Consider the following 27,512-nt stretch of genomic DNA (forward strand, 5'->3'; position numbering starts at 1 on the left):
ACTAACCTGAGCACTCTCTGAATCCCAGAAAGTCATGCATCGTCCACATGAGAATGGCTCGAATATTGGTGGAACGTCAACCATCAGGTTGTCCCCATTTAGTTGATGCTTGGCTCATGAAGATGATTTAGAAAATTGAGAATGCTTGGCTAGGAAATTTGAATATACACTTTTTAATTTGCTCAAGATTTGATAAGCAAATTCATGAGACAATAACTAGGCCATACCATATATTATTACTCTAATGTTTGCATGTCAAGATATATGTTGAAGTAGATCCTTGGCTTCTTTTCTCCTCATCTAAGCACGATTGGATGGTGCTTTCCAAAGTTGGATTAGGGATATTGGTAAGAGTAGTTAGAAGGGTTGGAAAGACCTTCTTTATAGCCTTCAAACAAGATTGCAATGGCATCTTCATCATAAATTGGAGCTTGAACTGAGGCTAGCTATGCCATGAGTCCCTTCATGTGAGAAATGAACTTACCTAGGTCTTCTCCTTGTTTATACTCCAAGCTAAAAAATTCAATCTTTAGGAAAATTTTGGAGTTCTTCCCCATAGCACCATAAAGCTTTTCAAGTTCATCCCATTTCTGGAGAGTTGGTCAATATGATGAATTAGGGACTCATCTAGGTGAAGCATGATCATGGCTTGGTCTCTTTCATCATCTTCTACATCAAGTGGGTTTAATGGATCAATAACCTTGGTACCTTTGATGAAGGGCTAGTAGCCTCAATCCATCATTTTATACTTCATTAGGACCTGCCATGCATGAAAGTCTTTTCCATCAAACTTACAGATTTTGAGGCCTGACATCGGCATAAGCCATGGCCATAATAAGAAGTTCTTACTGATTGCCTTAGGCAATGGTAGTGTCTAGTCCTTTACACAATGGCCAATAGGTACGAACCAACTGACAGAAATGATCTATGTGTTTATAAATGCAAAATAGCCTTACAATTGTGTAGACTTAAAAATACAAGGATGAAAAGGGTTGAAAATCATACATGTGTAGTATCTCAAAATAAGATTTTGGTGGTCCTTTTCTTTAGAAAACCCTTGGTTTAGGTTTGATTGTCTTCCTGGGCTTTAATGAAGTGAACTTTGATTGAACCCCTGGCTCCTCCCTACCTTTGTGGTCTAGTGGATAAATATTTGGTTGTGCAAGGTCAATCGAGAACTTTGGCACTTGGAGAAGAGTCCGAGGAGGTTTCAATTACATCCATGTTCTTGTTTCATCATAAGGCAACATCAACTAATGACACTAAATGCCTTTTAGTGCTAAGAAGCACTCATCCCAAGGTTAATACCTCTTGAGATGTTAAGTATTTATATTGGCAAGCTTACTGATGCCCACCAAATAAAGAATCATCATTGACATGAAGGCTACAGGTCGTTAAAATTGACTCTACATTCAATGATGCAGTGATTAAAAGCACTATTAATGTCAGCAAAAAATGAAAAAAGCAAGAAAGACAAGCTTTCAAGCTTGTGGCTATGACTACCATTGTGACCCACAGTTAGGGTTTGATAGAGACCTTTTCCTATGGATAGAGATTTGAGGAGCCCTCTTGTGGGAGGATAGCCCACTAGGGGGGCTATCAAAGCCCTAAGGTGGCCGTCAATAATTTCCCCTCTGCTCAACATGCAGCTGTATGGACCTGCATGCTCCCCTAGATTGCACTTGCTTGCATTTTTTGGCAATGGTGTCCTATTGCATGGCCAATGTTTGCATTTTTTGCACTGTGCTAGAGTGCCATGAGCTGGAGAGCAACTCTCCAAAAGAAAGTAGGGCAAAATATGCTCTCTTTTGTTCACCCCAAGTCATCTCCACTGATAGGTGGTCAAGGTTGGCTATGGTGGAGAAGGAGGTAAATGAGAAAGAAAGAGATTTTCTTGTGAACTTAGGTCAAGATGCAGCTGAAGGAAGCTTGTTGGATCAAAGATATCTCTAATACTGTGTTGAAATATCAAAGTGGAAGCATGAGAGTGTGCACAAGAGGGAGAGAGAGAGCTCAAGTATAAGAAGAAGATCTTGCTTACTGAGTTGTTCAGAAGTACTAGTACACTCTCCTCAATAGTGAGAGTGACCTTTAGGCTATTTATATAGCCTCTGGATGGCTAGGGTTAGGGTTTTCCCCTGCCCTCTAGTTCATTCACACCCATCTACCAAAATCCACCCTTGCATACACAGGGTTCACACTTATCATTGTATATCTTATGACACTATAGCTAAATATGACCTTGCTTCCTACAATAATGACATGTCAGAGAGGACTTATGAGACTACACGACTTATTGCAAGACTTCTTGTGAGAATGAGATCTCTGCGAGCCTCTATCATCACGATGGTCATTACCAATCTTACCATCATGTCTATCCCTAACAGTCAATGCATGAGAGGTACGAGATGCATCCACATTCTTTATATTTATTTCCTCTATAAGTAAAGCATCCTCAATATCCTAGATTTTCAAGCCATCCTTAGGTATACTAGTACACATGGTTGTATGGAAAGTATCCCATAACTCAGAAAGTCTCACAACCAAGAACAAGGAGGTAAGTTATCATTGAACTCAATACCTTGTGAAGTCAATTGACTAAAAAATGAATGAAATTCATTCAAATGCAATGACACATTAGAGGTCCATAAGATGTTACAAATGCATCTGTAATGCAAGACTTTGCTTGTCATAAAGATTGCATATCTTTTTCCATAATTGCCAGGCATTATCCTCAAGTGCAACAACATTGAAGTACACCTGTTTAAACAATGATAGTATAAGGGTAGATTTACATAGCTCATCCAACTCATCCCAATCATCTTGAGCCATGCCTTTGGGCTTTACACTCTTGGTTTTCAATGGCCTAACTTGCTTCTTTTGAACTAATACTACCTGCCATATCTATGTCTTCCAACAACATGTGAAAGTTGTGCCATAATGAAATCATACCAATGCAAAATGCAAGAGAATGGGCTACTATAAATGACAATAGATCAACCCCCAAAACTCAGCCACCAAAACAAGGGTAATATAGGAAGGAATACCAAAGTATAGCATTGTCTATCAACAACTACAAGCAATAAACTACCAAAGTACAATGTCTGCTCTCCAAGTCAATGCTAAAGAAGACTATAAATATAGTAATGTGTAAATAAAGATAATGGTATATGTCAATCCAATTATGGGCAAATAGCTAAGAAAGAAAGCTTCCACTACTAGGGATATTTGAGTAGCAATCGGGATACAAAGAATGCAATTAGCAGTGACTAAGCATAGACCACTCGCACCAAAGATTGTCATGAACTCAAAGTGCTAGTAAACCATATATCCCATAAGTATATACATCATTGACAAAATGTTGATAGAGATAAGTGCCGGTGTCTAAAGCATACGGAATCAAATCAGTCTCACAAGTGGGAGTAACTACATTCAATAACATACATGAGAGCACATAAATGAACCAAGAGTCCTACTATCTCAAAGAATCAAGCTATGCCAAGTAAATACAAGCATCTCCCACTGGAAATGAATTTGAAATGAAAAATGAGCAAGCAAAGATACATCCACCAAAGCATCTGTAAAGCCCAAGTGCATCACAAATACATCTCAGAGCATAAGTGCCCACTAATGAAGCTTCAATACCCATAAGTGACTAAGCAAGAAAGCTCAAAGAAACTAACCAAAGCCTAAGTACATTAAATGTAGCTCAAATCCAGGTGCCAAAATATGTCATAACCACATTTGAGCCACATTAATGCTACACACCATCATAGGTATGTAGCATACCAAAAATACCATGTAGGTACAATAGGCATTCAAAGCATGAAGCTCATTATTATGTTATGAAATCCATGGATAGAGAAGACCAGGGTCGCGCTAGAATGGGCAAGGATTGCAGAAGGCCATGTGGTTTGTGATGAGTTACCTTGGCCCTGTTGCAAGTATCGCATGATTTTATATATTCCTTAACTTCTTTCCACATTTATGACCACCAAAAATATCTTGAAATAAGCTCTAAGGTCTTATTAACTCCAAAGTGTCTTGCTGTTGGGGTGTCAATGGCATTGTTGGAGTACCTGGAGTCTTGGCTTTCCTAGAGGGATGTAAAGTAGATCCTTATAGTATAACAATCCATTAGTTTCCTCAAACTCACAAACTTTATTTCCTTTTTCCTCGAGGTTTCTCTTAACATTGTTGGCTAAATCATCATGTGGTAGGGATTCATGGATTAACTGGATCAAGGTAGGGTCATCTTGGTGACAAGTAGAGATGGCTGCTAGAGCTGGAGGTGCTTTGGCTTGAGTAGTATTTCTCGTTGTTGATCAAAAGCTTCATCTCCCTTCTTAGGTGCCAGGTAGGACCTTCTTGATAAAGCATATAATTGGCATTGTTGTTGACATCCTTGGCGATAGGGATGACAAAGTCAAATCTAGATAAGAAGTTACTCTAGTGGGATTGTCTTCGATTGAGGATGCAAATTGTCATAAAGTATTCTAGATTTTTGTGATTTGTATAGATGATAAATTTATGGGCTGCACCCTCTAGATGATGATGCCAAGTATCAAAGGCATCTACAATGGCAATGAGTTCTTTGTCATGGATCTCATAGTTTATCTCTAGAGGAGAGAGCTTCATTGAGTGGAATGCCATTGGATGTGTATGACTATCATCTCCATGATGGGATAAGATGGCTCCTAAGGCATAGTTTGATGCATTGGTCTCCAAGAAAAATGGATTGATAGGATTTGGGTGGACCAGGATTAGGGAAGTGGTGAAAGTGGTCTTCAGAGGTCTAGAATGCCTTCTCGGCTTATGGGGTTCATGAGAGGTTTGAGCTTCCTGTGTGTCTAGTGAGTGGTATGACTATCTTTGAGTAATCCTTGATAAATGTCTTGTAGAAATTGGCAAAGCCAAGGAAACATTGGACATTGTGGACACATGTGGATGTCTACCAGTTAAGAATAGTCTTGATCTTCTTGGGGTCCATGAAGATTCCTCTCTGGGAGACATTGTACCCCAAGAATTCCACTTTTGTCTGATGGAAAAAACACTTCTCAAGTTTTGCATATAGTCCTTTTTCTCTGAGCTTTTCCAAAACTAATTTTACATGGTCCTCATGCTCCTTTAGATCTTTTGAGAATATCAAGATATCATCCAAGTATATAACTACAAAATCATCTCTCAAAAGATATCATTCATCATATGTTGAAACATTGTAGGAGCATTGGTGAGACCAAATGGCATAACAACATACTCGAAGTGACCATACCTTGTGCACAAGGCTGTCTTTCATTCGTCTCCTTCTCTCATCCGTACAAGATTGTAAGCCTCTCATAGATCAATCTTTGTGAAGATCTTGGCTTTTCCAAGGCATTCCACGAGCTTTGGTATCAATGGCAAAGGGTATCAATTCTTGAATGATATCTTGTTGAGTCCTTGATAATCCACACACATTTGAACTGATATCTTGTTGAGTCCTCGATAATCCGCACACATTCGAAGCGACCTATCTTTCTTCTTCACAAACAAAATTGGGGCTTCAAGAGGACACTTCGAGTGCCTAATGAACCCCTTGGCATTCCTTTTTTCAAAGACATTGAAATTCTTGATACTGGCTTGGTAGCTTGACAAACTTGTCCTTACTAGATTCTTGAGCTAGTATATGATATATCATGTAGGTCAGTTCATGCCTTGTTGTGTGCATAAAGGCTTTGGCTTCTAGATATATCGACTTTCCTTGATATTCATGTAGATTGGTTCCTACCTTGCTGTGTGCATAAAGGATTTGGCTCCTAGATATACCGACTTTCCTTGATTTTCACGATGTGTAATCTTTTGCTTAACCAATCAAATTTTGGGTTGTGTTTCTTTAGCCAAGGCATCCCAAGGATAATTGGATTCGTGGGACCGGATATGACATTAAAGTATACATGAGATTTGTGATCGCCAAGAGTTACCGTCAATGGTTGGGTTTCCTTGGTAATATCTCTAGATGCGAGGCCTTCCATCCATGATTTCATTTGGTGTATGATTGGTGTTTTGGAGTATTGGAGAGCTTGCAAAGAAATGCCTCATAGTTATGAAGTATTGACATATTCTTTTCCAAGATTGGGGCGAACCATGATAAAGCTTAACCATAAAGAAAAGTCCCAATAAATCCCACCTTGGAAGCACCATCTGGGTACCTATCCAATTGCATGCAAATATAGAGCTTTACTTGTTGTAAGAATCCCCTGAACTTCGAACGGTCACCATTGAACTTCTCTGGCATGCTAATCCTGGGTTCTCTTATTGGGGGTTGATAAACACATAGAATCATCTAATCACTTCCTTTGTTGTTTTGCAAGTCTCGGATTTGGTCTTGCATCTCTTGAAGCGTAGGGCCCAAATGCATAGGGTGTTCTATTTGAAGTTGCACTTGTCGTACATTCAAGCCTTGAATTTGTTGTTGGAGGTTTTGAAGGGAGGCCACAATTCTTTCAAGGGTCTCCTCCATCGAGGGCTAGAAAGTAGTCTTGCCAAATTGTTATGGGAGTACTAGATTGTGTTGAGAGACTAGACTAGATGCAAGATTTGTTACAAGAATTTTGATTTCAAGATAATCCCACATAGGGGCACAAGGTACAATGATAACTTAACAAGATACGAAAAATCCCACAACTCGGGACCGTAGGTATAGACAATAGGACTCAATAGGATATGAAGGATCCCACAACTTGGGACCATAGGTATGTATGCAAGTTATCAGAATTACAATATCTCCCTTGATGGGGATGAACAAGATACAAGACAATACTAGACAACATCTTGCACTATGAGATTACAAGGTGACAAGACAATAGGAGTATAATGGGAGACAAGACAAGACTAGATACTATGACTAGACAAGAACTAGGACTGGAACCCGAAGTTACTTACTTGGAGGTCTTAACTCCTTGAGCTCCCAAGATTGGCATTAACAAGAATGAGCAGCTATATGGTGAGCCCCTCCCTTTATAGGTATTGGAGGGCGGCTAAAGATATTCTAGAATGTTATCATCGATGATGTAGGTGATGACATGGCATATCTTCTAGAAGGTTCTATAATGACATGGCAAGGGTGGATTCACATGGTTGGCTAGAGGATGTCCTGTTAAGGATGCGTTCGCATGGGGTGTGGATTCATATGGCATGAGCAAGAATTAATTCGTACGTTTGATTATGGCATGTCCATAACACATAGAACCCTTCCCTACTCGCAATGTTGAAAAGGTGGCCACCTTCCTTCTACATTGTGCATGAGATGTATTGATAATAGGTGCCCATAAAATTGTAGTGATTAAAGAGGAATGGTCAGCATAGGTATTGTACCTAATAAGGGGATCGCCAAGTATGCCAAAGGGATATTCTCATTAAGGGGTGCTTTTGAAATATGGATGATTGAGCTAATACATATGTAAGGAGACATGGGTTGTACACATAAGTGTAAAGCACATGAGCAAGCTAATATATGAGGAGGTATATATTGTGTTTAATGGTGCTGGTGGAGATGGGTGCCCTTATTGCTTGGACTCAAGCTCTATCTAGCCATAGGCATTGCATCTAACAAACTTTCTCACCCTATTTCCACTATGGGTGTATTCCACCTTAGGTTTACATCATCGTTATCCTAGCAATGCCAACAATCTTGTGAGGTAGAGTTACCTCAAGCTTGCTCACAATTGGAGAGTGTGTTAGGCATAACGTGTAGGCACTTATCAATGCCGACTCATAGAAACTCCTGCTAGCAACAAGATTTGAGCAACCTTAAGGCTTAACAAGAAAGCACATATATATATATATATATATATATAACTAACAATCCCAAGGAAAGTTCGGTTTTGGGAACGTATATGGCTTATGGAAGCAATGCAGCAGAGGGGAAGAAAGCACACAAATATAATTAATAATCCCAAGGAAATTTGGGTTTTGCGAACGTATATGGCATATGCAAGGAATTCAGTAGAGGGGAAGCAGGAGGTGGTAAGTCTTGGGTTCGGGGGGCCGGAGGCTCAGCAAGGCCAAGGTATTCATATTCGGATTGCTCGACCAGGCGCGATGAAATAATCTGAACGACTTGCGTTAAGTTTATCCGAATCTGTGTAGATTCTATTACTGCAGAACAAGACCGTACACCATAATCTGCAGCCATGGTACCACACTAGATGCTTGCTTACAGGCTTTTCAATATCGAAAGACACTGGCTTAAGCGTCATTGCGTTTTCTTGTATGCTCAGGTCAAAAGAAAGACAGTTCGCCAAAAGATTAGTAAGAAGGAATCCAAGAAGGCACAAGTGATGGTAATTCTTGCTCTATCTGGCTACTCTCATTTGTGTAATTTTGCAGTGAATTGTAGCAAGGACCTTAACTCGGATGCTCCCTGCATTGCAGGATGAGGAGGCGAACTCTACACAGTACGTGTGTTTTCTTTATTTGCCACTGTTTCATGAGAATGCTTATGCATGTAGCTCTCAAAACATTCTTTGCACTGTTTCATGATAATGTTTATGGATGAAGTTCTCCAATGAGGTCACTTTTCATCGATAAAAAGTCTTACTTGCAAGTGTTCTTCTTGGATACGGCACAAACATATTGTAACTGAGTAAGTTGGCACATGGCATGACATTGTTAATGTGAAACCTGTTCAGAAGAGGTAGTAGTGTGGCCAAGGGGTTCAGATGGATCAAGCTATAGATAGGTTATGCAGAAGCTTTTTACTTGAGATGTTTCAAGCTATATATGGTATACATAGACCAATTGTTGAAGCTTTTTACTTGAAAATGCATCTGTAGCTCCTGTGTGTCTGCTGAGATGCAATTCTTTGCTGCTTGCTGGGCTGTCAATATACAAAATACAGGTCTCTTGTTGTTCTGCCTTCGTCTGATGATGTCGATTGCAGTAAAGTTCAGCCTCCTGCTGCCTTGCCTAGTAAAAACTTAGCCTTTTGCTACTGCCTTAATGAAACTGCACACTTGCTACTGTCTGACCAACTGTTGCTTTGATCTTGAATAAGTATCCTCCTATCCCTTCTTTGGTTGAAATGCATTGTTGTGCCTCACTCCCCCATTTCCTACTTACAGCCTTTAGGTTTGCTACCCTAGACCTTGTCCACATTCATGGACTGTATTTTGTGGGTTTTTCAAATGACCGTGCTGGTTGAAAAATTGCTCATGGTGTGCTTGGTTTTACGTTTGAGCTGTGTTCGGGCACTTTGAAGATGCCGTATTGTTGCTACCCTTTTCTTCCTCTATGCTTCTAGTACAAATGCTGTGTAAAGTTTGTGTTTATCTTTAGTTTCTTTGCATGACTTGATAAAATTGAGTAATGCCTTTTTTTGGGGTAGCTTTTGATAAGCTCAACGAGGATACGAGTTCTTGCCTAGTGTTGATTGTGCCGAATTGAAGAAAAACCTTTCCTTGTGGGTGATGCTTGGGGTGACTACATTGGTGTGGAAGTCAGAAACTCAAGGCATATGAGTTAAATTATTCCATGACAAAGAATTGTTGGTCGTTGTACATGCCTTAGAGAAGTGAAGATACTATTTGATTGGAAGGCTTTTTCTATGGCCTTGGTATAGAGTCAGACTTCTCTACCACTTTTCATCCAGAAATTGATGGATAGATGGAGAATTCTAATTGCATCATGATTACCATGCTTCATCACTATTGTTAGGATCATCAGGCCACATGGGAGAATATCTACCATTGGTTTGAGCATGCAATCAATGATATGGTCCATGCCTCTTCCAAGCAGACCCCATTTAAGATAGTTTATGGACAGCCGGTTAGCAACATCTTCAACTGTGCTTTGGAGACCTTTGTTGGGAACTACGTGGCTGATTAGCTGATTGTATGTATGGATCAATTGTTGAAGCAAGCTCGGGAGAATATCTAGAGGGTGCAACTAGTAAAACAAAATTTTTAGACCATAGGGCATTTGTAGGTATGTTCTTTATAACACAATAGTGCATTCAAAGAATGAGGAGGAGCATATAAAGCACTAGGATATAGCGTTTAATGAGCTGCATAAGCATGGGTTAGATCCCATGAAGGTTGAGGAAACATGGTCATGGCCACGCTTGGGAAATGAGCATGAAGTTCACAGCTTTTTGGCCCTATGTTCTTACTATAGAAAGTATGTTTGCTACTTTGTTGAAATTGCTTCTCCATTGCATGCTTTACAAAAGAAAGGTATTCCATTTAGATGGACAACTATGGAAATTTCAGCATTTGAAAAGTTGAAGGAAAAGATGACTTTAGATCCAATGCTTACATTGCTAGATCTCCGGAAGTCTTTTGCAGTGCAGTGTGAATGCATGTGGTAATGGCATTGGGGCTGTTTAAATGCAAGATGATTGTGTGGTAGCCTATGAAAGTTTTCTCCATGTTACTGAAAAGGATTTATAGATTTATAGGTTTATGAGGAGGAATTAGTAATTCCTGCTCTTTCCACTTGGAACCACTATTTTCTAGGGGCTGATTTCACGACATGGAGAAATCACCAGACATTGTGTTACTTTTTGACTCAAACAAAGCTATTAGAAGCATATGAGATGGTAAATATTGCAAAGCTCTCCTTTGGGAGGACCTTGTGATTTATCATCTTGTTTCTTTCTTATTTGTTGAATGCAAGAACATTACTTCATATGGAGTACTTTCCAAGCAGTGTTTAGGGTAAGTTTTGCTAACCTAGATTTTTGTAACAATGCTCAGAATTTTTTTGATTGCATTGATTGATAAAGATAAAGATATAACAAATTTCGGTTATCCTGAAGCTATGTTTCATATGAAAATGAATATTCATGTGTGACCTTTTTATACATCTGTTGTTGTCATCTCAATCTCATTTTGCTCAAATATGTCTAACAGTCATGAAGAGGATTTGGCAGCTATGGTTGGTAGTAATGCAAGTCATCGGGTAAAGCGAAAACTGGCCAAGAAACTTCAATTTCTTTCAAGTAGGTTTCTTTCATGTATGCTGCTCATCAGCAGTTAACTTTTTTCCATAATGGCATGTTTCATCTTAATTTGTGTACGTTATAAGACTGTGGAATATTTAATGTGACCTTGCTTGCTAAGGGTCTTGAACCAAATGTTTGGAGCTAACAAAGCTTTGCATCTTATGTGTTGTGTTGCACTTCTTTAATGCATTTTATACATTTGCCAACAGTTTGTAGGTGGGTATTTAGGGGTATTATGTGGTACAGCTAATTGTACTCATCAGATGCTCAATTGGAATGCCAGAACTGCAGGAAACACAGTCTATTTTGGGAGCAAAGAAAGTTATTTCAAAGGTAGATCGTTTATCTCCTCAATTCAATCAAATAAATTTCATTTTTTAGTGTGATACTAAGAAGTGGCCAAATTAGGTCTGACAATGTAAGTGTTGGCTTAAGAATGTTAGACATTGATGTTCCAATCTGAGCATTTTGAACTGTTTCCCAGCATCCAGGCTGTGGCCAGAATAATCTGTTTTATCTGGGCTAATTCCTGATTCCTGTTTACTCCTAAGTAAATGTGTCAGCTTAGCTATGGGACATCATGAAATGGATGTACTAATGGTATTGATAGTTGCGAAGGTTGGGCTGTAAATATCGATATTCTCATTCAAAATGATTTCTTAGAACTTTCCCAATTTAAACATTTACTTTTTCCTATTCCAAAATCATTTCTCCCTACCAGAATAGAATTTTCAGTATAGTACAGCAATAAATAGAATACTTAATGCCTGCACAACTTATCAAGTCATGAGTGAAGATAATGTTGAATTACAGAATCTTAATAGGTAGACCATCTACGCATTCATGGTGTGATAAATACATGTCTAAGCCAATATGCAAATATGTGAATAACATAGACAATGCACATTAATCCGTCTTTTCAGCACCTTGTACATCACAATTGAATTGGTACCTCTTGCTTAACAAATCAGGTGGATAACCTGTGGCAACATAGTTGGCACCCCTTGCCCATTTTACTGTATGTGGTTAGTCCAAATATCATGTGAAATCTGGCTGGCATCCCTTAGAGTTTCCACTTAGTGGCAAGTGATATGGTTGGTGCCCCTGAAATAGTCTCCAACCTGGTGGCTAGTCCCTAGATCAGTACATGCTGATGGTTTGGTCATCAAAGAAAAGTGTCTGGTATTCAATCACATATCTGGTGACAATCCTATATTGAAGTGCCACTAAGTTGTCATCTTATATTGAAGCGTCACTAAAAGAAATCATGTGAGCATGAACCTTTGCCTTGTAGAGACAGGCACGAGCAGCCATTGCGATGGATCTTTGCAATTTAGGAGTCCTTTTTCATCTTGAAGAATGCTAGTTGGTGGCTCCTATTAAGACAGGAACTTGTTATGTCAATGTTTGTAAGAGAGTCTTTGCTCCCCTTTCGACATCTCCTAGAGGATTGTTCCCCAAGTTTCTCCAATGCATGCGATCGTGGTAATGTTGCTTGCATGTGCCTTTAGTGTCTTGACCATTGGATGAGATACAAGCCTGCTAGTGAGGACATTGGTGTTGGGAGGAGCCAAGGTCCAACAACTTGACCTTAATATTGTTAGTCTTTTTGTTGCAAATAAAGTGTGGCTAGTTATATTACTTACAAAAAACCTGAATACAAGGAAGTGCTCTTGCTCAACAGACTAGCTGGAGCTGATGCAGAGTCACAAATATATCAAATGTACAAGCCTCTCAGGGTGCTCTAGGGGGGGATGGGGGAAAGAAGCCATGGAAGGGGTATGTATCCCCATCTGGGCCCGGCTGCTTGCATCACGAAAAATAGGTACTGGCTGCCCCAAGTGCATATGAAATGAAAACGGAGCTCCTGACGAGCTTTAGACTCGCCCTGCAGTTGGTCCCATCGGCTGCGGAGGGAGTGGATGATGGAGGTCTAAAGCTCTGCTAAGGTTACATGCGCTGAAAGTCTCTCTTTGCCAAAAGCCTCCTAACACCGCGCCTTCCAGATATGCCATCCAATAAGACTCCCTATGATTTCCCATACCTCAGAACAATCTGCTGTGGGCTCTAGTACCTGGCGGATGGGTAGAGCCTCCAACCCGACCATTACACACGACCATGCCTCAATAATGAATATTGTGTCGTGCATCCTGGCCTCATACAGAGGGTGACGGCCCTGGTTGAATGCCTGCCAGTAGAAAGTTCCCCATGAGATACATCCAAGGTTGGGTGCTATACGGTGGAGGATGCGGCATGCTCCTCTCTACACGAGCTGCGCCGCTTCACAATCAAAGATAGTGCTTTGGAGTTTCCAGAGGCTGTTGTGTGTAGTGCTTACAACCTCCCTTCTTCTGCATCTGGGCTAGCCAACTTCCCACTGCCAGGCCTCCATGTGCCACTAGCCATAAGAAATACGATATCCTCCTCGGCCTCCAGCTATCCCTTAGGTGGTGCCAACTTCGAAAAGCCTCCGTGATGCTGTGCTCCGCCCAGTGCCTGCTACGTGATGCTGCCCAATCCATGTCCTCCTGCATCAATACGTGTTTGCCGATCTTGGTTGTGTACTCCAGGAATCTCGGTGGCTTCTTGGTGACCGCAGAGGCCGGCCATAGCCACTCTCTCGGATCCCACTCTAGCTCATCAAGTGGCTGCCCTCCCAGATCTAGAGGCGCCACTCCCTGAGCTTCTCCTAGAAGACATAAGGGTCTAGCCGCTATGTCTTTCCCTGAAGGCCAATCACTCGAATCCTCCTCCATGAAAGGACAACTATCCCCTCATCTTGTTGCCCTCTGTCAAGGGCCAGACGCCCCTCCTGCACGATGAAGGTCCCATGTGGAGTGCCGCCCACTCTACCTGCCACCTGTAGGGGGGTACTTGCTGGTGAAAACTTATCGGCCCATACCTCCCTGGGCTCTACCGGCTCTCGTATCGGGGGGGCAAGCCACTCCTGAGGAATTGCTGTGTCTATCTCCCTTCTCCTCAACTCAACTTCTCTTTGACAGCCTGATGCTTGCTGCAACATCTCCTCGTCTACCATTCTGTACACCTCCCGCCATGTCCTGATGGTACAAGCCAGGCCGGCCTTCCAACCAGCCCACTGGATGTGGGGGCGCTCGCCAATCTGTACCTTGTCCCAATCTCTGATCCGGGGGTTCCAAATCACCGGTTGACAGTCTATCTCCTCCTGGCAGCCTGGGGGGCTCTGAATTAGGGCCTTATGGAAGCCTTGCCAGACACGGAGCAAGTTGCTTAGGAAGGGGGATCTGGGGGGGGTGATCTGGGCCGTCGTAAAGATCCATCTCAGGGACGGCCTCCAATCATCGCCAAGTCTCGGTTTACAATCCTGGAGACCCTCCTACAGTAGGACCTTCTAGGTCTGCCCTCTTGGTGTGAGGCCGCGGACTACTAGCTTGCCCAAGAGGGCCATACTCTGATACTTTGGGTCTATGATCCCAAGTCCTCCCTTTGACTGATGCCGGATGATGGTCGCCCACGCCACCTTGGCCCGGGAATCCCTGGAATCGTCTGACTCGGACCAAAGGAAGTTCCGCACTAGGCGACAAAGCTGAAATACGCAAGATGAGAAGAAGCACCAATATGAGGCGATGCACCAAGCCGTCGCTAGGAGGACCTGGTTAACCACCAGGGCTCGGCTTGCTAGGGAGAGGTGAGCAGTACTCCAGTAGGTCAGCTTCCTCCGAATAGAGTCAAGGACTGGAAGAAACTGTTAGGCGGGAGTGATGTCGAGTCCCACCTGGAATCCTAAGTAACGGAGGGTTTGCCCTTTGCACACCCATTTAAATCCTAGGTGGACGCCCTGCTCCGTGCTAGAGTCCGGGTTTGTAAGGAATCCAACCGACTTTCGCCAGTTGATTTTCACTCCCGCTGCAATACAAAACACCTCAAGCGCTAGTCTCACTCTCTCTAGCATCAGTATCATCTGCATACTCCGAGTCTAACAGCTTTGTCTCCTCTCTCACTGGAAGTCGGAGGCCACGTAACCCGCTCACACGTGACCTGAGGAAGTGGGACATTGCCTCTGCAAAGAGTAAGAACATGTACGGGGCCAGGGGACATCCTTGCTGGTCCGATCTCTCCAGTCGAAACTCCTCCCCTCGCCTACCACCTATGAGAACCCTGCTGGTAGCTGATCTGTAAAGTGTGGAGATTCCATGGATCCATGCCTAGGGAAAGCCCAACCTCAACATGATGTCCTCTAAGAAGTCCCAATCCACCCGGTCACAGGCTTTCTCGAAGTCCAAGAGTAGTACGGCCAGTCCCTGCCCATTGTGCTGAGCCCACTTTGTCGCCTCAAAGAAGGTGAATACATTGTCCAAGTTGCTTCTATCATGGACAAATCGTGTCTGTGTGCCGTGAATGATGTCTCGAAGCACAAGACGGAGTCACCTACCAATCATCTTTGCTAGTGCCTTATAGGCCACTGACAATAAGGTAATCGGTCTCCATTGGGATAGCTCCAACCGGTCTTCCCCTTCGGGGAGGAGACTGATGAGGCCTACCGAAAGACTCCCTGGCATTTATCCTGAAGTGAAAATCTCCTGGAAGGCCAGCAGCAGGGGGTCCTTCACCGCCTCCTAGTAGGTAGTGAAGAAGGCCTTGGAGAGGCCATCCTCTCTCGGGCATTTCTGCCCGTCCTGTGTATGGAAAGCCTCCTCTAGTTCCTTCTCTGTGAAGGGGGCTAGGAGGGAGCATCCCATCTCCTCTATGACGAGGGACGGGATGTGATCCCAGACCTGCTGTCTACATCATTGTTCTCTAGCTGAGACTGTCTCCTGCTGGAAAAGGCATTTGTAGTAGTCGGTAGCAATCTCCATCACCTTGTATGGGCTAGAACGAGTCCTCCCATATTGATCCCGAAGGCTGCGTATCTGCTCTCCTCAGGTGTGGGGCTAGTGTGCCTGGAAAAACTCCTTGCACATCGTATCCCCCTTCTGCGCCCAGAAGGCTGTTGAGGTGCGGAATGAGAACTTCGAGCGCCTGTCCTCTAGACCGGCGATGGCCGCTCGTGCGCACACCTCCTGTGTGTGGAGGGTGGGATCCCCTAGTGCCTCATGTAGTAATCTTTGTGTGGCTGCAAGGTCCCGCCGGAGTGCTCTCTCCTCTTCCCAGCTCTACTACCTAGCCTGTAGGGCTGCCTCCTAGCAGATACTGCTTGACTTAGCTAGGACCTCTGCAACCTCCTCCATGATCCAGCCCCTCCTTCCCCACTCCCTAGTTGAGATTTGCTCAATCTGTCTCTTCACCTCGCCCCTCCTATAGATCGAGTCAGGGATCCGACAGAGTTATGTCTAGGGCAGATGCTGGGGGATCAAGTGTCAGGAGAACCGAGCAGTGATCGGATAACGTGGTGCCCACCAAGTGCTCTACCTGGCCTCCACGAGAGCATCCCCACTCTCCCACATAGAACCTGTCTAACCGCTCCAGCAGGACTCCACCTAGCCGCTTGTATCTCTAAGAGTAGTCCAGCGATCTCCCCCTCTGTGGAAAGTAGGGTCTTGCCAAGCATCGCGTGCTCCTATTGCAAGTAGAAAGACCTCCCATGCCTCTTGCTCCTCCCCAGCCATGCCTAGGTAGTTCCTGCCTTTGCCTTGCTGGTCCTTTAGAGCTTCCAGGTTGTTGAAGTCCCCTCCAACAATCCAGGAGTCCACCTCAAGGAGTCTTGTTGCGATCTCCACCGAGAACTTGCTGCGTGCCCTCACCTCAGTTGGGGCATAGACATTGAGGACTCCAATGCACGAGTCCCCAATATCCAATTTGATCCATAGAACCCTCCTTGCCACTATCGTCATGTGATCTCGTACGCAGGTGGTGAGACTTGGGGCAATAGAAGTGCATACGCCTCCACTCCTGTCGTGGGCACCGATGGCGTGCTCCCAGTAAGTGTGTGAACTGCCTGGGAGTACCTTCCCTACCTGCTGGGCCTGGGCGGGAGTGAGCTTGTGCTCCTGTGACAGTAAGATGTCGATTCGTTCGGCAAGGGCAGGCTGCAGCTCTTGTCGAACAATCAACTTCTTGGAACTACGTGCTCTGCTATAGTGGAGGCTATTCACATTCCAGGATGTAGGATGTAAGCTCATAGGGAAACCTGTGACTGACCGAACAAGCATCTGTTTGGTATGGAAGCTATTGATGAAGAGGAGCTACGAGGCATGCAGATACGCTTTGTTGTTGGCCTGGACGGTGAACTCCATTCCCCCATGACAGTCCTCGGGCAGACCATGGGAGTGATGGATATGCCTGGTGGTACCACCAGGGCATCTATCAACTAGACTGAGAGGCGAGACTCTGTACATTGGTAGAAACGGGCCGCTTGTGCCAAGGGCCACTTGATCACATCCATTGGCGCTCTTCATTGCGGAGGGGCTCAAAAGATAATGCTTAGATGTGGGACCTCAGCCCCAGCCCACTAGTTGATGTCCATCATGCACCCTGACTACTGCTGGGAGAAAAGTGTCAATCCACCTTCTCCCACCACTAGGAGATGTGGTCTGCCACTTGGCTCTTCATCTCCTCCTCATTTGAGTTGTCGTTCAATCTCCTGTGTGAGAGGTCTGAAGGAAGAAGGCGTAGTTTGGTCTATCCGGTGGTACTAGTAGATGGACCTTGCCGCTCCTTGACTTGCGTACCACAAAGATTCCCACCTCTAGGGGTAGTGGGAACTCTCCGCGCTCCACAACTCTTAGGTAAGACCATAGCCCATTGCGAAAAAACTCATGTGGTAGTAGTTGCATTTGTCTCGGGAAAGTGTGATGGGTGGCATGGACGGATGAGCTAGTGGCTGTGTGGGGAGGGGAGGGGGGTGTCAGAAGTGGAGCAACGGTGGAAGCATAAACATGTGCTGAAATAAACTGCTGAAACACAAGACAAAAAGAGAAAAGAAAGAACACGATACAGATGAGAACTCAGATGTATGCACGGGAAATGGAATCCATATATCTGAACACGAGACAGTCGCATACAACAGTGAGTCACTGGCTGCGTGGGCACTGGCACTGGCTCTGGTTCCTCTCTCCACAGAGTCTGCAGATGGTGAAGATGAAGTGACTGACTGAGGAGGAGCCACTGAGTATAAATAGGCTGAAAAAGTGGGGAGCAATAATGCTGGTCGGACAGCATTAAAGCTGGCCGACTGGTGCATAAAATGTCCCACTAGCATAAAATGCCACACCAGAAAAATACCTAAAATACCTAATAAAAATGCCCAGCCCAGATCAAGCTCAGACTCACACATGAGCTGACAAATACTCTGCTAACACCCTCTCTCAGATCATGAGTGATCTGATACAATACAATAGTACAATGAAAAGGGATAAAAAACTATACAACATAGAACCACCAAGTAGAACCATGGATACCCAAGCAGTGGGTGATCAAGCCACCACCAAGGTGCCTCGGAGAGAACCTAATGTCGATGTCAATCGTACCAAACACCTGAAAATAGAGAAGATCATAGCATGTCTCTGTGTCCATCACCAATGTCTCTCAGTAGCATACAAGACCATCCTGTCAAAAATGCCCCTGAACATAGGTAACCATGGATTCCCTGCCTTTGCCCAGACCGCCAAAGTGTCCCCTCATGTGAGCTCCAGACGAAAGCCTCCCGCTCTCTGTCAGATAACCAACTCAGCATGAACCTGGATGTCAATCCCAGCTCCAGGATTTGATTCTGCCAGACTGAAGTCGATGCGTCAGGGACGTCCCTCTCTGGAACCTGTGCATCTGTATAAAAATATAGATGAGGCGCGGCTGCCCCATCTGAACACCCGCTCACACTCCCTCTCTGGCACAAGAGAGTCGTGAGGGATGACCTCATCACCACCACTAGAAAGCAGCCGAGGAAGGGGCCACCAAGCCCTTCCCGCGATCCGAAGAAGAGGATCCCTTCCGCGCCTTGGACTTCACCTTGGTCGGAGGATCGGAGTCGGAGTCTGATGAAGGAGAGGACTCATTGGTAGAGTCAACATCCCGCTTCGTCTTCTGCTCCTTCTTCCTGGAAGCCGCTAACTTCTTGCAGTCCTTCCGCAAATGTCCCTTCTTGCCACAGTGGTAACACTGGGCCTTCGACTTCTTCTTCCCGTCACCCCTCTCTGAAGCTATATAAGCCTCGCCTCCATAATGTGCCGGAAGCCGCCCCTGTAATCTCAAGGATGTCTCATGCAACTTATCATCAGGGGAAGTGCACGGAGGAGCCATATGGAGAGGAGAAGAAGAGAAGTAGAGAAGAGATGGAATTTAGAGAGGAAACACAGCCAAAACACAAGCACAGACTACAGAAAATGAGAGTTCACATGCAATATAACCCAAAATCTGATCTATAGAAGACAAAATCTGCTGCAGAAAGTTAAAAAATCAGTCAAAAACTGCCAAAAACAGAGAAAACGGCCTGAAGTAACAGTCACCCAGCCACGAGAGATGCTGAATCAGCAAAACGCAGGCTGTAAACTGGAGAAAAACAGGTAGAAAACTGTCGCCAGCAGCTGTAGATGAAAAACGCAGGCAGCAGAGGGTGCGTAGGCAGCAGGCGATGGCAAAACTGCAAAAAACGCAGGCTGAAAACAGCCCCAAAACAGGTCGCCTGGCTGCAACAGCAGTCGTCTGATCAGCAGGGGTACAAAACAATCCTGAAATCAGCAAGAAAACACAGCAGAAACATAAATCCTGAAAACTGATACCATGTCAGAAGTGGAGCAGCGGTGGAAGCATAAACATGTGCTGAAATAAACTGCTGAAACACAAGACAAAAAGAGAAAAGAAAGAACACGATACAGATGAGAACTCAGATGTATGCACGGGAAATGGAATCCATATATCTGAACACGAGACAGTCGCATACAACAGTGAGTCACTGGCTCTGGCTCTGGTTCCTCTCTCCACAGAGTCTGCAGATGGTGAAGATGAAGTGACTGACTGAGGAGGAGCCACTGAGTATAAATAGGCTGAAAAAGTGGGGAGCAATAATGCTGGTCGGACAGCATTAAAGCTGGCCGACTAGTGTATAAAATGTCCCACTAGCATAAAATGCCACACCAGAAAAATACCTAAAATACCTAATAAAAATGCCGAGCCCAGATCAAGCTCAGACTCACACATGAGCTGACAAATACTCTGCTAACAGGGGGGACTAGATTGCAGGTGAGTGGATGATGTTGGCGTATAGGGCTCCTCACCTCTTGTGGGAGGGGGGGAAATGGGTTGGGGGGGGGGGGGTCACCTGTGTTGGCAAGGGGGTTGGTCGGCGGGGGTGATGGTGGGGAGGGGGAGGATCGAGGGATGGTGGGGTGGTTGGAGGCACACGGCGGGTGTGGGGGGGGCTAGTAGCTCTGGAGGAGGGGGGTTGTGGACTAGGGTCGGGGGAGGGGGGGGAAGCCGTGGGGAGGGGGTGGGGGATGTGGGCCCTCGGGTGAGGTGGCCTGTAGCGCCTTCGTGGGGGGTGGATGTGTAGGCTTGTGGTCCTGTTGGGTAGGGCGAGGAGGGGGGGGGGGGGGTGTGGTGCTCTGCCAGGGAGGCGACACTCGCCCTCCTACTCCCTGCTATCGTGGTTGTGTCTGAGGGGCTGCATGCGGTCCCCCCTGTTGTCTCCCTCTCTATTATCCGTGGACCCGTGTGAGGCTATTCGCGTCCACCTGTGGACCTGTCGGCGAAGCTTCCTTAGCTTTGAAGTGCATGCACTCTGCTGCCAGGTGCCCAAAGTCATGGCAACGCAGGCACTGCCCTGGCTGCCCAGTCACGATGACCTACTACTTGAAGGAGTGTCCACTTGCCTCAATCTCTAGAAACTGTGGTATATTCTTTCTCTCTTTCACTGCCACCCGTACCTTTGGGACTCCTGCGGTTGTCATTGCGTCCGCAAAAGAGGCGGGAAGGATAGTGCCGAAGAGCCGTCCAACGTCTTCCACAAGCTGGTGATACTCTATCGCCAGTCCGGGGAAGAGTAGAGTGACCGGGTGTCTAGGGAAATTGTCATGGAGCGCGAATGCCTCCACTGTGAAGCCACTGTACGAGAGAACCATATGGACGGCCCCCTTCGTGGAGGGATAGGGTGAGCTAGCCAGTAGCTCACCCATTAGAACCGCCTCCACTATCTACGTAGTGTCGATGCGCAGCGTGGAGTGAAGCCAATCCCGAAGCTGGGCCTTGGATGGGGAGTCTCCTACTACCTAACCAAAGATCATTGTTTCTTTAAGCTCCAGCTCTGTGGCACGTACGACTAAGAGCTGTTCCTCAGAGAGGACGGCGCGCAAGGTGTTTGACTGGGGGCACTTGTAGAATACACCGGCGTTTGACCAGAGGTTTCCATTGCGCGTCCTTGTTGAGGGCCTACCACTCATGCTACTGCGCTATCAAAGGGGGGGGAGGGGATGTTGTTGCAAAGGAAGGGAGCAACTGGAGGGGAGGAGGGCTGGTAGCGAGGAGCGAGGGGTTGGGTGGGGAATGCTTTTTACACGGTGGGGGAGGTGTTGGACACCACTGTAGGCCAGCTCGCAACGGGGTGAATGCGTGTGTTAGGCCTGTCGGACAGAGCTGGGGGGAGGGGCAGGCAGTGGAGACGGGGGGTTCAGGGCGGAGGGGCGGGGAATTAGATCCTTAGGTGCGGGAGGATAGGGTGGGTTCAGGCGGGGGGGGGGGGTTCAGGCGGGGGTGAGTAGGCGGCGTGGGTGAGGCAGGGGAGGCGGGGCACGCGGGGGAGTAGGCAGTGTGGCGTCGAGCAGAGGTGGAGGGGTCGTGTTGGGGGAAGACAGAGGAGAGGCGGCGCAAAAGGCAGGGGGGACGGCAGGGGAATAGTGGGACAGAGGCGGCGGGAGCTGGCATGATGGCAGGGGTGGAGCTACAACGAGCGATGGCAGGAGCTACACTGCTGATTGAGGATAGGAAGTTAGCTGCTCCTTCTCTACCTTTGCAATTAACATTGTTAAGTCTTTAAATATGCACCATGCCGCTTTCAACCTTAACTAAGCTGCTTGACAATCAACTTTGCATGTCTTTGGCTTGTCTCCAAGGTTCTCTTGGTGGCTATATGGACTAGCGCCCTTACTACCTGTTTGGCAGGCAAACTGACGGCCTACTAGTTGTATGGAAAATAGTCCTTACCCTGTTGGCAAGCCAATTGCTGGCGGTAGGTCAATGATAGCTACATGTCTTTGGCTTGTCTCCAAGGTTCTCTTGGTGGCTGTATGGACTAGTGCCCTTACTACTTGTTTGACAGGCAAACTGACGGCCTACAAGTTGTATGGAAAATAGAATCCTTACCCTTTTGGCAAGCCAATTGCTGGCTGTAGGTCAATGATAGATAAATGATTGTTCGTATCCAAGGGATGCCCAACTTTATGGGTGGATATACTGTTTGTAGACCAAGAGCACTAAACCCTTTGCTAGAGCAACCTACAACTTTGTAGCTGGCATAAGTACAATGGATGAAGCTTTAAAGTATATGTAGTGTTCAACACTAGTTGTCTTCATTTTCACCAAGAAGTTGTCCATTGCTTCAAACTCATGTGTTGGATAAGCTTAGTGCTGTTTGCATACTATGTTTCACTCTCTCTAAAGCTTCTACCAGCTACATTGTAAATTGATTTCTTGTCAAGATTTCATGTGATAAGGGTTAGAGTTCACCTTGGTGTAGGATGGATGACATTGGGACTTGGAGGTGGCTAAAGGCATGTATGTGGTCCAAATTGTGAGGGCTTGTAGATATGCCAACATTTGTTCCCTAGTCCTATGGTAGATGTATGTAAATATATGCCTAATGCAGATGGGGGTGGGTGTCTTTAATGAGACAAGGTAGGGCAAAAATGATAGAAGTCAAGGGTAGGTGTGGTCAGCCATGATGGGAATGAGAGGTGTGAGTCTCAGATACTTGAGCAATCTTTTAAAGCAATGCTAGCTTTATATCCATGTCAAATGTTCCTATTGTTGTAGTGATGGTTTTTGTTGAAGAGTTAGTGTACTTTTCTTGTACCTCCTAGAAGTGGAGGATTAAGGATCATTGTCGAAGTCATATCATTGGGCCTTGAGTACTACTTGTGACTAAGATACTAGGTCCTAATTGCACAACTGAAGAGAAAGATGAGAGAACCCAAAAGGCAAAAGAGATGCCTAAATTTTATATTTGCAGCAATTAATATGAAATTGTACAATGTATAGGGCTCCGAGCTCAAGTCTCGTGCTATCCAACACACTCACATGCACTATCTTTTGTACTCCCACACTATATCCATAGAGCATGCCCTTGTCCAAAGGAGGAACACTTGAGTAGAATACGACAATTATTTGGAGAACTACAGCCATGGATACATAAAAGAGATGGAGAGAAATTGAGGAGTCAAGATGGGGAAAACCCCATTGAAGGAATGCATTTTTGCTTACCCAAGAATCTTAGGGACGCTGTTGGTCACAATCAACCGAAGAGTGAGAAAGACTTCCACTCCCACAAGATCATTTGAAAGATGGACATGCACACATACATATACATATATCTATTATGCACCAAAACAACAGATTGCTTTTCAAGGTGAGAGTAGGGAGAGAGGGATAATCATCCTCTCTTCATAGTTACCATGATGTTAGCAGGCTGAGCGGCAGTTGTGCAGGTTGGGCAGCAACATCCAGAGGTGGGTGTGTAGTAAACATAGGCTGGGACAGCTTTTGACAGCAGTTGCCAGCTATGTAAGTGCTGAACAGGCTGAGAATCCTTCATAATCAGCAATAGGGGCTGGACAGTAGGCACCAAATAGTAGACAACAATGATGGACAGCCCTAGCTGAGATATCCTCCACGAACGGGGGTTGGACAGCAAAGAGAGAGCACTTGGAAGCCGCAAAAATGAAATCTAGTTGAGTGGAGGTTAACCTGTCTATTTATAGAAAGTTTGGATCCTCCCAAATAGGGTTTGTGCTTATGGGACATAGATACTCTGTAGGAATGCATTTCGTTTTACTAAAGAGGTTTAATTCATTAGTTAAGCACGTTTTGGGGCTGTTTTGAAAGAAGCTAATGCATTTTTAGCTCAATAGACATTTGTCTTTTACAACCTCTACTTTTCACTTTTGAGCACCCAAGCCTCACACCTATATATTGGTGGCCTCTGTCTCTTCAAGTCCACAAGCTCTACTGCTGAAATTTCAACCACATGCTATCTACACACCTATCTAATCCTTATCCAAGGAGCACTCTTTACTTAGCTTGATCAAATCAACGCATGAAAGAAGACAATCAGCTTTTTGTCAAGAGTATGCAAAAATAAACCCTAATTTCCACATTTGCAGCAAATCCGCTCCATTGTATTTGGTTTGCCCATGGTTTGTTTCAATAAAATCCTATAAAGGGGGAGTGGCTGGTTTCCTTCTCATCGTGGTGTCACTTTTTCTGTTCCCTTTGTGTGTGTGTGTGTGTCTCTCTCTCTCTCTCTCTGATATATATATATATCACTCTAGATCATCACAAGAAAATTTTATGGTCACCCCTCTACTCTTCACTACCATCACGATTCACGAGTGTCATTCTCAAGTGTCAGGCCTCTGTCTCTCTTGATAATCACAAACAATTCTCTTGGTCACCCCTAAAGGCAACTTGTTCCCTGCATCTTTGCTTGCAAGTATAGCAGTTATCTCCCATTCATATGCTGATGCCTTGTAGTGCTGTTTCACAAAATCATTTCAGTGGTCATATTAGGAAATGTCAAGGTGAGAGGTCTCTCTATGGCATTTTCCATAACTCTCCAAGCACATGCAAAGGGAATCTCTTCTGCATGTAACTTTTTTGCACGAATTTTGTATGTTCTCTTGGATTTTGGCCTTTGATTAACCATGTGACAGGGGAGACAGAAGATGAGGCAGTTCAAAAGCAGCAAAGGGCCCTTGTGAGACGGCGAGGAACCTGTGAAGATGACAGGAGCCTCAGCTATGGTCATAGAGGTGGTGTAACAGCTGATTTCTCCAGCATTATGTAGAACTGGCAGACTCTGGAATAAATCTACTGACGTCTTTCTAGTAGTTGTTAGGTTCTGAGTTGCAAGTCTCAGGTATGCTCTAGTCTGACCAGGATTGACTTACTGTCAAGACCAAATCTTTGTTTGACAGTCAGGTCTGAATTACCCTTGGTATAGTAAGGGCAGCAGGCTAAGGGATGTCTGAAAGCCACAAAGGGACTTCAAGTTCACATTTTCTCAATCATTACAGCAGACAACAAATATTCAAGGTGGAAACCAACAAATTCAGAAAACCTTTCTATCTTGCATTGAACTTGAGAGATCTGCTGTCTTTGCCTCCCTAGCTTGTGTAGAATTTAGTTTTGATTGAGGCAACCGACAGTGCTTGGGAAAAACTTTTCCCCAACCAATCAAAACAAGGGCAGGCTTTTAAAGTAGCGGGTCTGTTTGAATTTTGTATGAAATGTCTGTCTTAGAACTAGAATGCCAAGGAATTTCACTCTTGTTTTGAGGGCACAAAACATTTTATCCATATTTTTAGAGTTCTAGCCAGTAAATCTACACTAAAAGACCATGTGAGCGCTGGAGGGTAGGGGAGTGAGACAAGGGTGGAGGGAGTGGTTGCTTATATTTGCCCATTTCAGAAGAAGCGCAATCGAAAGAAAAGTGCTTTGAATAACTTGTCAACTCTTGGGGAATTCCTGCCTTCATCAAATGAGCTTCCTAGGCCTACAGAACCTCACACACTACCGAAGAATAAATGCTCCAAAGCTCGACAACAATTACTGTAAGTTTCTCTCATTTATTCCACTTGTCTAATACCAGGTGGGTTCCATAATGTCACAAATACTAAGAATTGTGTGCTTTATTTGGGACAGTGTGAGTGAATCACAGCAGCTTGTGAAGGTCTTAGATCATCCTGAATTTAAGTCAAATCCATTCTCAGCAATCCATGAGCATCTCAAGAATACCTTGAGTCCACTTTTAATGGATTCAAAGAACCCTGTGAATAAGGAAAGATCAAACAAGAGAAGCCCAAAACAGAAGAGGAAGTTAAAGGAGATGCAACAAAGCATGGAATTCTAGACCTTATCTAAATGCAATTCTTTCTTTCCAAGTAGACGGGCTTTACACTTCAGATCAGTACTTTCAAATATGTCTCAAATGTATTACAACAATCAGTTTACTTGCAAATGCAACCTCAGGCTTTGGTGTTCAGTTATTTTTCTTGTCCCTGTTTGAAATGAAGAGAAATAATGTATCAACCTTTCCTACTCCATTTAAGTGGTATACTAAAAGGAACGATCCTTTTTTGTGTATCTGCATGATAAAAGCTTTCGATCATGTTAGCTAGTCCTTTCTTTGACAATTAATGTCTTCCATGGGTTTAGTAGGTCCTTGAATGACTTCTTTTTATTACTACAATTAGCTTGAGTGGAGTGTCATGCATGACCTTTTTTTTGGGGGGGGGCAGGGGGGATCGAAAAGATTGCTCTCTTTTGGTCCCTTCGTTAGGAATGTTCCCCTAGTCCTTTGCTATTTGCATTGGTGACTCATTTAATGCTCTCCTTACAAGATAAGTTGGCAATGGATTGATGGTGAAATCATTGGTTTGACTTTTTGGAGGGTGGCTAAGCTGTTGTGGATGATTGATTTATGTCTCTCAAGATTGAGTATTCTAATTTGGATAGATCAATAGCCATTTGGAGATTGTCTAGTTTGGCCTTAGCCATCAACATCAATGCATAGAAGTCCACCCTCATCAATTGTATAGATAGAGACATGCATGCATCAGGTTGGCAAGGTGGGATTGTCTCTCAGGGTGAGACAACTAGACACGGGGGTTATTTGTTAGGGTGGATACAATCCCTCATGCATTTCTTAATTGGATAACTTGACGTATAGGAAATCTCAGGGTTTGCCTCTACATGTGTGACTCAAAGTTATATAGATGGCAATAGAAGTACGATCTCCTACTTCTTGCATTTGCTTCATTGGACACACAAGTCATTGCAAGTATTGGTGCAACCCATTTGTTTTATGCTATGTAAAAAGCAAGGAAGTCGTTTGGATTAGGTATATCTCTTGGCAAGATATTACCATACCAAAGCATTGTGAGTGGCTCTATTATACTCATATGTGTAGCATCATCCTTGGGGCAAACATTGCTATGGTTTTTATTAGGGAAATCAACACCTCACATGATCACATTAGAATCTAGGTCCCTTGGTTGAATGTTTTGAATTTAACTCAAGCAATTGAAACATCATGGTCTTTTCTTCTTACACATTTGATTGCTTCTTGGTAGAGGAATCTTAAATTCGTTGCTTGGTGTTCCTCTTGACTTTAGAAAGGAGGCTAACTCATTGCAAGTTGATGTTTTGGCCACATCAAGGCACCCTTGGGTTTGAGGACTATACAAGATGTCATTCTTGGTTGTCTTGGATTTATTATTTCCGTTGTATTTGTCAATGCTTTCAGGCTTCTTGTAGTTACATGTTGATTTGGTTGAACGACTTCAATGACATTCTCCTTTGCTTGCATTTCATCCTTCATTCCCATGGTTGGATGGGGCTTTTATATCAA

The 27,512-nt window shown here is 44.4% G+C and overlaps 1 protein-coding gene across 1 annotated transcript; it reads left to right on the plus strand.

Annotated features, from left to right (window-relative positions):
• The first annotated feature begins 7,887 nt into the window (after window positions 1-7,887).
• LOC148011123 (ribosome biogenesis protein) lies at window positions 7,888-26,157 on the plus strand. Its single transcript, XM_087670243.1, has 7 exons — window positions 7,888-8,174; window positions 8,259-8,321; window positions 8,413-8,435; window positions 10,890-10,978; window positions 11,265-11,314; window positions 25,571-25,713; window positions 25,805-26,157. Exons 1-7 carry the CDS (start codon window positions 8,172-8,174, stop codon window positions 26,010-26,012), a joined length of 579 nt encoding a protein of 192 aa, XP_087526369.1. The 5' UTR covers window positions 7,888-8,171; the 3' UTR covers window positions 26,013-26,157.
• The last annotated feature ends 1,355 nt before the right edge of the window (window positions 26,158-27,512 follow it).

The sequence above is a fragment of the Lygodium microphyllum genome, chromosome 28 (assembly GCF_053477565.2).
Source record: "Lygodium microphyllum isolate KBCC chromosome 28, Lygodium_microphyllum_v1.1.10, whole genome shotgun sequence".
Lineage (NCBI taxonomy): Eukaryota > Viridiplantae > Streptophyta > Polypodiopsida > Schizaeales > Lygodiaceae > Lygodium > Lygodium microphyllum.